General features: G+C 39.7%; 1 protein-coding gene across 14 annotated transcripts in view; it reads left to right on the forward strand.

Annotated features, from left to right (window-relative positions):
• The window catches only part of Sh3kbp1 (SH3 domain containing kinase binding protein 1), a 328,667-nt gene that overhangs the window by 181,825 nt on the left and 134,233 nt on the right, over positions 1–12,609 (forward strand). For all 14 annotated transcript variants that reach the window (XM_074063111.1, XM_074063114.1, XM_074063105.1 and 11 more), the window contains one exon: positions 1,159–1,364. In XM_074063111.1, coding sequence (XP_073919212.1) covers positions 1,159–1,364 — 206 coding nt within the window. The remainder of the gene's footprint in view (positions 1–1,158; positions 1,365–12,609) is intronic.

Below are 12,609 nucleotides of genomic sequence, written 5' to 3' on the forward strand. Positions count from 1 at the left end.
TGTAGGAAGATGATGGCTAATAGAGAACAAAATTTGGTGGTGTATTTTTATCCCAAGAGCATTGTTATGATCAGGAGATATGTAATAAATGTCCAGGAGCTATCCTCCACATCTAGAGGCTTGAGAGACAATTTAATAACAGTACTTAGTATTCCATAAAATATCCTTTGGATCTTTGATGGCATAATTGATATACTGACCATCAAAGGATAAAGTATACCCTGTAAATAACTAGACACAAATAGGCTCTTCCTTTTAGGAACATAATTGTAGGCAGAGCCTGGGGAAAAAAAAAATCTGGGGAGGTAAGTGTCCATATTGTCTTGTTGATAACGATGTTTTGTCTCCCAACACATGCCACAAGAGGGCAATGGAAGAGAGTATTGTGTCCTCAGGGTTTTTCTTTGGAATGGGATTTACTCTGGAAAGACAATGGTGTTAAATAGGGGAAGACTACCCTTAGACTTGGGGAATTCTGGCCTCTGGGAGGGCAGCTTTTTCTCTCTCTTTAACAAATTCCATCATCTTGCTAGTGAAACCATTTTAATGTCAAGATTGGTTTAATGCATTCCTAGAGAAACATGTCTGCATGCATTTATTCCTTGTGAAGCCATCCAAAGAGATTTAATTCTTTGGCAGTCATAATTTTGTGTGGTTTCTTTAATTGCTAATTTGTTTAAATCACTTTTAGCTTTGCAGTTTCCCTTTAGGAAATGTTACTTTCATTGCTAATTGCTAATTGACATGAGTCAGAGAGATTTGAGGTACAGTATGTGGTACTGACTGGGTGGGGAGGTGAGAGGGGGCAGGGAGGGTTGGTATCACACAGACTACTGCCAGACAAATTTGGATCAGAACCTGGCTCTGGCTGAAGAAGGGTAAAATGTCACATACACAAAGAGATCTGCCTGAAATTAGATTTTCTGAGAAGTTATTTTGATTCACTGCTTAAAATTAAAGGCTGGGGGTGGGAAGATCAAACAAAACTCAGAGCCAGCCAAACTCAGCATATTCAATATACTGAATACAAAATCCCAGTACAATTTATCCCCAACCCGGTAGTACTTTTAGAAGTGAATCCTGGCTGGCTGTGAAGTTCTTCTTCAGGGCTCTGGCTGATTTCTGAGCTCTTTCTCTCCCCATCCCCCCTTTTGACAGGCTTAAGGGAAACCACAGGCTCCGAGAGTGATGGGGGTGACTCAAGCAGTACCAAGTCTGAAGGTGCCAACGGGACAGTGGCAGCTGCAGCCATCCAGCCCAAGAAAGTTAAGGGAGTGGGCTTTGGAGATATTTTCAAAGACAAGCCAATCAAACTAAGACCAAGGTCAATTGAAGTAGAAAATGACTTTCTGCCAGTAGAAAAGGTATGTGTGACAGTTTCTGTTTTATTACAATGTAATGTGGAATTCCAAAAGTACATTGTGGGGTTTGACATCATTCTCTAGTATGCTGCTGCTTTCCTTACTGATTTCCTCTTGTGTTAGCTTTCCATCACTATAATAAAATATGAGATAATTAACTCATGAAAGAAAAGTTATTTTGACTCACAGTTTTGGAGGTTCCAGCCCATGATTGGTTGACCTTACAGCTTTGTGCCTGTAGTGGGACAAAACTGCTCACCTTATGAGCCGGACAGTGGAGAGAGAAGAAAGGACCAGCATCCTAATATCCCCTTCAAGGGCACACCGTCAATAACCAAAGGACCTCTGACAAGGCCCCAACTCTCAGAGGTTCCACTACTTCACAGTAGCACCACTCTGGGGACCAAGTCTTAAACATATGAACGTTTGGAGGAAGCTCAAGATCCAAATCATACCACCTCTCTCGGGACTGTTTCTGAGGATGACTTTTCAAATGACCCAGCACTTCTCCATCTTCTTTCCAGAAAAGCCCCTGATACCTTGACCCAACTCAACAGTGATGCTGATACCTTTCAGATACCCAATAGTCTCTCTCCTCTCCTTGCACATTTCTCTGATGCTTTGTGCTTGGGTTTGTTGATGTAGTCTGCAGTTGAGAAAAGCAATTGTGTAGTTTTTCTCTAAGAGTTAGGTGCAGATGATTTCAAACTGCTGAAAGGAAGTTTCCTATGTGTGTGAATGATGGAGACAGCCTGTGTTCTGACCCCCTGAGTTGTTCCCATCAGGAAGCTGGCAGTTTTCTTCTGCCTCTGGTTCTGGGTTGGTGAGAGCCAAACGGCGTGTTGCTGCTGAGTACACAGTTGCTATGGCAACACACCCAGAGCCATCGTACTTGTGGCTGCTGATGACGTCTACTGTGGTACACTTCTAAGCATCATGGCCTTGCTTAGGAGTTGATAAATACTGTGGAATTTTCCAAATTATAATAAGCTGCACTCGTGCTGTGCTTCAGGAATGTTTGTTAATTTGATTTAGTGCTGAAATTTGTGCTTTGGTGTTTGTGCCAGCAGGTTTGAGGGATGGGGGATAGCAACAGGCTTTCAGTGGCCTTTTAAGTGTTTTTCACTTTTCAGTGATGTGAAATTTTAAAGGTTGCATCATCTTCCACAGCTGCAGAACTTCTACCACCCACCTTGCCCCCAGCAACCTTGCCCCCAGCAACCTTGCCCAGTGTTAGCCTGCATTAGAAACAGATTGTGAAGAGGGAATTTTTTTGACACTTATTCTCTTAGAGATGAATAAGGCAGAAAGGGAAGATACCTAGAAATGAAAGACTGTTTCATGTAAGCTCTTCCTTTGTTGAAGCTTCTCTAAACCAGCATTGTTCTTTTTAGTGATCAATACTTGATGTTTCTCTAGATCAGACAGCTAGTTAGTATCCCAGCTTGTGAACTCACTTTTGTTTCACATGGTCAAATTTGGATTCCTGTAAGTATTTACAAAAGAGCAAGTCCCCATCTTGGGAAGGAACAACGGAGGGAGTTTTTCCTCCATTTGATTCATATATTTGAAATGAACATGACCGTTGACTCAATCAGCAAATAGTTCATTACCTTCATTTGATTTATGATTTTTGGTCCTTTATTTCTTTGTGTAGAAAGATCTTGTGTGTGTGTGTGTATGTGTGTGTGTGTGTGTGTATGTGTGTCTGTGTTGGGGGGGGAGAAGAAATACTTTTATTATTTCAATTAATATTTAACTGCCAATGATACATTAAGTTATTAGTAGCAATGTTGATGTCAAATATAACACTCTCAAGTTTGTTTATTTATTCTTGAGGTGGCATCTTGCTATATCATCCAGGATAGTCTTGAACTCCTGGGCTCAAGTGATCTTACTGCTTCAGCTCCCAAGTACTGAGACTACAGGTGTGCTCCACTATACTCAATAACTCCCAAGTTTACATCTGAGATAATGTCTTCTCTGAACCCGAGAGCTGTGTTTAGCTTCCCACTTCAGTATCTGTACTTGGAGATCTTAAGTTCATATCAGATTGTTCATACCCAAACTCCTCCTCCTTCACCCAAATCTTTTCTTGTCTTGGTTAAAGGCAGTGCTATTCCCCTCTTCTTTCTCAGGACAGAAGTCTTGAGGTTGTCTGTGACTGATCCATCAGGAAGTCCCATCAGCTGTGCCTCCCAAGTATGCCTAGCATTCACCCACATACATCTCATTATCTTACTGCTCCTTAATAGAACTTCTTGATTTCCCTCAGTGATGCACACTATGTACTTGGAACAATGAATGGCACATAGTAGGTGCTCATTAAGTACTTATGGAATGAATAATATTGAAAATTGTATTAACATAGCACTTTTGAGATTACAGATTATAGAATGAGGGGACTGAGGTAGAATAACAGAACAGTTGCATAGTTGAAAATAGAGCACTTTCATGGTTTACTGTATCTTTGTGAAGCAGAAATTTATTGTATTGCTAACGGTGACATAAAACATCAACTTCATCAGAGTTATGCAATCTGTATGTATGTATGTATAGGTGTATATGCACATGTGTGTCCATACTGATTGCTGATTTGTTTACAGACTGAAACTAGCTGCTAGAAGTTTCTTTAACCTACTTCTCAGTGTGAAGTCTCTGGAGAAAACAAACTTTTCAGTCCACTTTACTGGCTGAAGACAAATTTTACAGTATTTAAAGAGATTTGAAACTATTTCTGCCTGTTGTTGGTGCCATGAATAGTTGCATAGATTTATGGATCCATTAAGTTATTGCACAGCCTGGCACGAGAGCTAATAAAAACATATTGTTTTATTAGTGTTCAACCTAGTTCTCATCACTTTTGAGATGGTTTTGTGTCCAAGATTTATGTTTAAGGAAGAAAATTTTCTTTGAGAATGGAAATTACTATTTTGATTTGTGCAGAAGTCCAAATTGGATCTTGTGTGACAGCATTTGGTAGGTGAGGCCCAATCATGTCTCCTGCTTAAGCTGGGACAGGTGACCTTCTGACATGACTGGTTTGATACCTTGATGATGCAAAAAAGGATTCTGACAATTAACAGTCACAAGCCACTTTTCAGATTCATAGCTATTTTGTGCTTATTGCCCAGAGTTGATGATTAGATATTGCATAACATCCTTCTACAAACCATGAATAAATAAATAGTGAGTGTAGGCAGTCGTGCTTTTGTTATACATGTAAGGATGGACCCTGTTTCTGAATAGTTTTAATAGTACCAAGTGGATATGCCTTTGACTCATTTGTGTAATGTACTATTTAACTGAAATATTTACAAATGAAATGATATAATGTCTGGGAATTGCTTCCAGTAGTCTGAAAGATGGAAGAATGGGTGGGACATAGAGACATTGTTGGTCATGAGTTGATAATTGCTGAAACTGAGTGGTGCTTTTATGAGAGTTTGTTACTATGTTAGAAGTTTTCCTTGTGCAAGGTTAAAGAAAAAAAAACGTTGGAGAAAATGTGCCATTTAAACTAAGCTCAGATACAATTATGTGCTATATCAAAATAATGGGAAACACTGTGTAGCTATAAACCAAGTTAAATATCAGAAGAGTAGAGTGACATGGTACCATTATCCTAGCTGGTTGACCTTGGCAAAGTTGGCCTCCACACCACCTAGAAAATGGGAATACTCTCTTTACCTATCTTATCTCTTAGGACTTTTAAAAAAGATGCGCAGCTTATAAACTGCAAATGTGACTCATTTCAATTAGTATTTATGGAGTGTTCACTATATGCTTGGCACTGGGGTTACAGTGGTACGGGAGACCAGTTTACCCCCTGCCTTCACAGTGCTACAGAAGAATAAAGAACAACAACAACAAGAGATATACTATGGGAAATGCTGTGATTAGGCTTAGAACACACTGCTATGCCACAGGAGACCTTGGGCATGACAGGAAGAGGAAAGTTGTTAGGGAAGCTGTGCATACAAACTTCCTAGAGGAAGTGATGTTTAGAATGAGAACCAGTGGTCCAATGGGTGTTTATCATGAAAAGGAGCATAGAGTTATCCCTTTGATAAAAGTGGGAAGAGCAGCATGTGTAAATTCCTGGAAGCAGGAAAGACATAGCACCGATGGTATGTAGAGGCTCCAGCAGGAAATGGGGGAAGATGAAAATGAGGGAAAGAAGCAGGGCTCAGATCCTAAAGAGCCTATGAGATTTGTAAAGGAGTTTAGACTTATCTTGAAGGCACTGGGGAACTAGCAAAAGATTTTAAGCAAGAAAGTGATATGTTCAAAGGTCGTTTAGAGAAAGCATTCCAACTACAGTGTAAGGAGTGGATTATGGAAGATTGGGTGAGTAAAATTCAGAAGAGAGGTAACAGAAATTTATATCAACTCTCCTGCTACAGTTCCCCAACTCCAGTGTAGGTGCTAAATTAGTTAAAAAAGATAGATCAGTGAATGGAGAATCAAAAGCCTATTTTTGCTCAGTTTTTCAGTATGGATAGCTAGTTGATCCAGTGCTGGGTCAACTGGACTGCCTAGACCTATCACTTTTGTCCTAACTTAAGTGGCTGTGTATTTGTGTGTCTATTTCTGGATTTTCTTTTCTGATCTGTTTATTGGTGTGTCCATCCTTGCATCCATTCCTACACTTGATCTTTGTTGTTCTTTAGAATCACATAGGATTTTCTTGGCCCCTTGCACTTTCATTTAAATTTTAGAATCAGTTTGTCAATCCTGCCCATTACCAGCCCTCCAAAATACCTCCTGATATTTTGATTTGGATTGCATTGAGTCTGTAGATACTTTTGGTGAGAACTGATACTCTTCCAATCCATGAATATGACATGTCCCTCTATTTGTGTAGATCTTATTTCACTTTGTGAAAAGTCGTCAAACTATACACTTCAACTTGCATACTTTGTGCACCTCTCTGTACATATCTTAAATTGCAATGTTGCTACTGATGAAGGCAAAATTGGAAGGTATAGATTAGTATGAGAGCCAGATGGGCCTTCCAGCTCATCCCCAGGATTAGACTCATCTATGTAATCTTAGCAACATTGGACTAGCTCAGTCCCAAGTGACTTAGAAGGGCTTGTCCCTTGAGGAACAGCAGAGAATCCCAGCTTCTAAGATGGGGAAAGAGGTGAATTTGTTACATGCCAGTTTGAAGTGTTGTGGGTCAGTGTTGAGGGTCCTTGCCTTTACAGGCCAGAGAACTGGCTTGTAAGGCAGCTGATTGATGAGCCAAAGCGGTATATAAAGTAGGATTTGTTAGCGAGAAAGGAAAGGCTACAGCCAGAGAAGTACAGCGGAGCCTGGAAACCGGTAGCTCGCTGCTCAGATAAAGGCTGGGGTTTTTATGGACTCTTTAATTCTTTTCATTGGCCATGGATTTGCAGGCTTTCTTAGATGAACTGGTCTGTCTGCCCCTTATTGGGGGAAAGGAAACAATCCTGATAAGCATTTTGTTCATCACCCCTGTGGCAGATCTGTCAGACCCTGTATCTCCTCTTCAGGGTACAGAAATGAAGTTTACAACTCCCTCTCAGGGTGCAGGAATGCAGGTTTACAACTTCTTCTCAGTATGCAGGAATGCATATTTCAGGATGCAGGAATGGTAGTGCTCTCCAGGGGGGATGGGATACTCGCTCATCTGCCTTAAGTCTGTAGACCCAACAAATTGAATTGAGTGTGTCCAATTTATTTTTCCTAAATTCCCCTACCAGATAAGTCATTTAACTCTTCCAAAGGAGAGTAAATAAGGGGCACCAAGTACCAGCAGTGTCCAGATGTGTCCACAGAGTGTCCATTTGAAGTTGCTTTACATGGAAGGATGCATCAAGATAAGGGATGCTCTTTCTAACAGCTTGAATTATTGTCATGGAGAGAAATGGATGGTTTGGGGAAATATTTTGAAGGTAGAATTAAGAAGTTTGATAGTATATAGAGAATGAAGAAGGAAGACATAAAAATGATGCCTTGGGCAACTAATTTAAGCAGCTAGGTAGATAGTAGTAACTATTCCCTGGTTAGAAAACAATGGGATGACCCAAACATTGTATGCACATATGAATAAAATAAAAATTAAAAAAAAAAAGAAAGCAGTGGGAGAGGAAGATATTTCAGGAGGAAGGTCGTGGGTTAGACTAACTGGATTTTGAATATTTGTGGAACTATCAAATGGAGGCATCAAGCAGACAGATGGATAAATAAGTCTGGTGATCAGGAGAGAAAGTATAGCTAAAGGTTTGGGAGTCATCAACCTAGACATTGGGTTGGAAGACTATAAGCAAGAAGGCAGCCCACACGGGACCTTTATATCATGAATAAGTCTGGTACCTCTGTGTCCCACCTGTGGACCTAAGGGAGAATTTCCTCATCAGGCTGTTTCCCTGTGGCTCCCAGCCTGGCCCTCCTGTCTTTTTCTAAACTCTTCTCCTTTTTACGAATCACTCAAATGATCACTCTCAACCATAAGCACTTAGGTAAAGGAGTGTTAAGTGCTACATGTCAATAAGGTAAAGCTAGATATATTTTGGTGAGTCCCAGGACCTAACTTGACATGGCTTTATACTAAAATAAACCTGGCTTTGAGTGCCAGCTTATTCCATGCCCAGGCTCACTAGGTACTACTGGTTTTGGTCCCCTTAATTATTGGGGGCCAGTGTTTTTGCCTGGTTAGAAAAGATATTTTGAAATTTTTTTTTTGGCAGTACTGGGGTTTGAACTCAGGACCTCACATTTGCTACGCAGATGCTCTACCGTTTGAGCTACTCCACTAGCCCCTTAGAAAAGATATTTTGAACCTTGATTGTTGGTAGTTTACTGAGTTTCCTACAAAGAAATCCTTCAAGAAGTTTCTTTCCCATGATCTTCCTGTCTTAGTTGATTTCCATTAGTGATTTCTAACATGTCTTTTTTGAAAGGATTTTGTTTTTCTATAAGATGTTCTTTGTGACAGTCTCTTTTTCAACTGCCGTCATCTTGAATCTCATTTGTAGAGTCACAGTCATCCAATATTAATTCCTTTATGCTATCAACATTATAATTTTACTTGCGACAGAGAATCAAATTTAAATTGTATGTAAATAAGAGTCACATGCCAATTGTTTAGTCAGCGAAATTGCAGTGAGAAAATTTTAATATTTTTGTGTATATTAACAGGTAGTCTTTTTATCCATTCTAGTAAAAATGCATTAAGCTGTATATGTAAAGTTAAACATGCAGACACCTATGGTGATGCTCTTAGGGCCTTCAAAGCAAGAGATCTATTTCTCTAATCCTTTGATGACTAGAAATTAACTCTGGGGAGCTCCAGGAGCTCATAATATATTACTTGACTGATAAAACACAACTGGGTCAAAGCCTTGTTGTGATTATGAAACCTAGAGTATTGGACGGCCTTCATTTTGGTTGAAAGATAAGATTATATGACATCTCTCAAGCTATGGGAAAATCCATGGCTTTTAAAATGACCAGATGGTATTAAGATGCCTACTGGTTGTCTGAGCTGAATGAAGCATTTGGGCTTTTCAGACTTGAGTTTATCTCCTCAGTGCATCTCTGCTATGTTTCTTTATTGAGAAAAAGGGGGAGGGGAGGGAAGTTTGGTAGGCAAAGGGAAATAATGTTGCAGGGTTACTCTGTATTATGTTGAGTGGTGTTTACTATTTTAGATATGCTTAACACATACTTTCTGAAACACTCAGCCTAGTGCATTTTTTAAGAAATATTTAATTACAGCCAGGGTGTCACCATGCGTCATAGTCTCAGAAGGCCTTAAATTTGTGTTTTTAGGAGTACAATGGTTGTTAAACATGCAGGCTAGAGAGCTCAGGTTCAGATCTCGGCTGCCTGTTGCTGGGGGGACAAGTTACTTATTCAGTGCTTTAGGTTCCTCATCTTTAAAATTAGGACAACAAGAGGATCTGTCCCATAGGGTCATTGCAAGTAACATGCAAAGTGGTAGAAAAGTGCCTGCTATAAAATAATCACTTGATTAAGGTTGGTTATTATTGTTCTTCTTATCAGAAAGGAGTGCCTATAAATGGCAGGGCCATTTCTAGGATCATTTCTTTAAGTTTTTTCGTACTGGGGTTCATTTCTTTAATTTTTGATTATGGAAAATTTCAAACTCCAAGAAGTACACGTGAATTTTGCTATATCTCTAATAGCTCTTCATTTCATATCACCAAGTCTTAAATGTCAGCCACTAGAATATAAGTGCCATAATTTGGAACCTATCTGTGTTAGTCATCACGGTATTTGTAATTCCTTGAAAATAGTTGTTAAAACTGTCATACATAGTTAGCCTTCAGTAAATGTTTGTGGGCTAGATGACTAAAGATAGTGTTTTGTCCTAATCTAATTGAAATTATAAAGGAAAACTCATTCCTTTTGGGGTCTGCTTATAATCTAGCTGCAGATTGGCTTTTCCATTTATTCACCAATTGGCTCACTTACTCATTTACTGAAGCATTATTGAATTTCTTTTATGGATCAGCAGTGGCAGCTCTGAGATTTCTGTGTGAATGAACTAAGGGGTGGCAATCCATGTGGAAAAGATTGGCTAGATGGCCTGTCTAGATGCTATATTTGCATAACAAGTACAGACTTTTTGCCTGGCAGCTTATTGATTTGGGCGGGGTAGGTCTGGTCTACTTAATTGGAGTGGAGTTAACATGTTATGCCTTGATCAGCCATTTATATACAGACCTCTCAAGAGAATTGAGTATGTATAAAAGTCACTGTAATGCAGGGGACAAGGACTCGCAGAGGTATGTTCAAAGTATCAATGAGAATAGGGAGGAAGGAACTATTAACTTCCCTGGATGTTGAGAAGCAAGGGGTGAGGTGTTTCAGAGATCTTTTTGAGGAAAGCAGTAATTGAACATGTTAGATGATGATTGGAAGTCATAATGCTGATAGTGTGTGTGTGGGAAAGGAGAGAACTTGGTTACATTGAAGGCATGAAGAGGTGGGCTTGGCTGGTGTGCTGAAGCCATGATGATGATGGTGGTGAGGGACAGCTGGAGGGGCGGGGGCACCTCTTCCCAGTCCACTTACAAGCTGTGCTTCTTCTGTGTGGGCTGGCATGTTGGTGGAGGAGTTCAACTGGGCAGTGGCATGATCAGATTTGCACTTTAGAGAGATAACTAGGGAGCTTCCGGGGAATTGTGGACTGGAGATGGGAAAGGAAGTAGCTGGGAGAGTTGCCAGCCTGGGGCGGCGTGGTTGATGACTAATTGGCCAGGCACCAGAAACTTCTAGTAGCTTTTGGAAAGGGGCAGATGGGCCCACCTCATGTATACTCTTTAAGCTGGGCTGCCGTTGCCCGGGTTGGCAGCAGAACTGACAGAAGTGCCAAGTTTCCTTTCAAAGAAAATTCTTTTGTGTATTTTGGGAACAAAAAATCCAGGAGTCAGCATTCTACTATCTTTGTTCATAGATGGGCTAAAGATACAGAAAATTTTGAAAAATTTAAGTTGGAAGGGCATTGTTAAATACATTTATATACATACACATGGATATAATCTTGAATACCTATAAATCACACATGAATTTATTTATAAATACATGTACATTCAGCAGGCTTATCTTCCTAATTAGTTTTTAAATCAACTTTTCATTTTGGAATAATTTTAGATTTATAGAAAGGTGGTGAAGATATTAGAGTTCCCACATAGTCCTCCCCCAGGTTTCACTGCTGTCAACAGCTCATATTAATGTGGTACATTTGTCATAATGATCCATTGTCATATATCATTATTAACTAAAGTCCACACTTTATTCAGATTTCCTTAGCTTTTCCTCCAGTGTTATTGTTGTTGTTCCAGGGTCTCATCCAGAATACTACATTACATTTAGTCACCCCATCTCCTTAGTCTCCTCTTGGCCATAACAGTTTCCTGGACTTTCTGTGTTTTTGATGACCTTGGCAATTTTGAGTTTTGTACAGTGCTCCTCAAATAGGCATTTGTCTTATATTTTCCTCATGATTAAGTTAAAATGATGAGTTTTGGGGAAGACCACAGAGGTGGAATGCCATTCATATCACTTCACATATCAAGGGCACATATTAACAAGATGAGTTTTCATTGTTGATGTTAGTTAACCTTGGTCACCTTGACTGAGGTGGTGTAAGTCGGGTTTCTTGCCTGGAAAGTTGTTCTGGATTTTTTCCCCCTCTTTCCATACTCTGTTGGAAGAAGTCACCCTCTGTACCTTACACTTAAGGAGTAGGGAGTTAGGCTCTCCTTCTTGAAGGGGAATATTTAAATAAATGACTTGGAATTCCTCTCTATAGAAGAGTTGTTTGCTCTTTCATCCTAATTAGGCTTTCAAAAGGTAAAATCATATCTGTCTTCTGGATTCCAAATGCTAATTCTTAATTAATGACAGTACTGGGGTTTGCCTCCTGCGTAGCTAGGATTACAGGCATGAGCCACCAGTGCCAGGCTGTACTGGGGTTTGAAATCAGGGCCACATGCTTGCTAGACAGACACTCTACTGTTTGAGCCATGCTGTCAAGACTTTTTGCTTTGGTAGACCTGGACTGCAGTCCTCATACTGATACTTCTCCACATAGTTGGGAAGACAGACAAGCACCACCACATCCAGCTTTTATTGGTTGAGATGGAGCCTCATGAATTTTTTGCCTGGGCTGGCTTTGAACCATGATCCTTCTAATTTCTGCCTCCCAAGTGGCTAGGATTGCAGGCTTGAGCTACTGCCCCCAGCTCCAAATGCTGATTCTGTAGGCATTGTATCACATTTGTCATTCATCACCTAGTGACATCTCCCACATTAGTTTTATGTGTGTCATATATAAACAGATGGCCTTATTTACTCACGCAGATTGTAAATTTCTTGAGAGCTATGATAGCATCTTATTCAAAGCCCTGTACAGAGATAGACTCGGTACATGCAGTTCCTAAATACTGAATAAGTGATTTTTAAATTAGTTTAATTTAAAATTTTAAATATTAATCATAGTTAATAACTGAAACAGACCACCAAGTGTTAGAATGTAAGAAATGTGGCAAAAAGACATACACTGGGGAAAAAAAATCCTCTTCAACAAAAAGTGCTGTGAAAACTGGGTATCTATATGTAGAAGACTAAAACTAGATCCCTATTTCTTAACCTGAACAAAAAAGCCATTCAAAATGGATCAAAGACCTCAATGTAAGACTGAAAATTTGAAATTACTACAGGAAAACACTTCAAGATACAGGCATAG

Source organism: Castor canadensis, chromosome X, assembly GCF_047511655.1.
Source record: "Castor canadensis chromosome X, mCasCan1.hap1v2, whole genome shotgun sequence".
Lineage (NCBI taxonomy): Eukaryota > Metazoa > Chordata > Mammalia > Rodentia > Castoridae > Castor > Castor canadensis.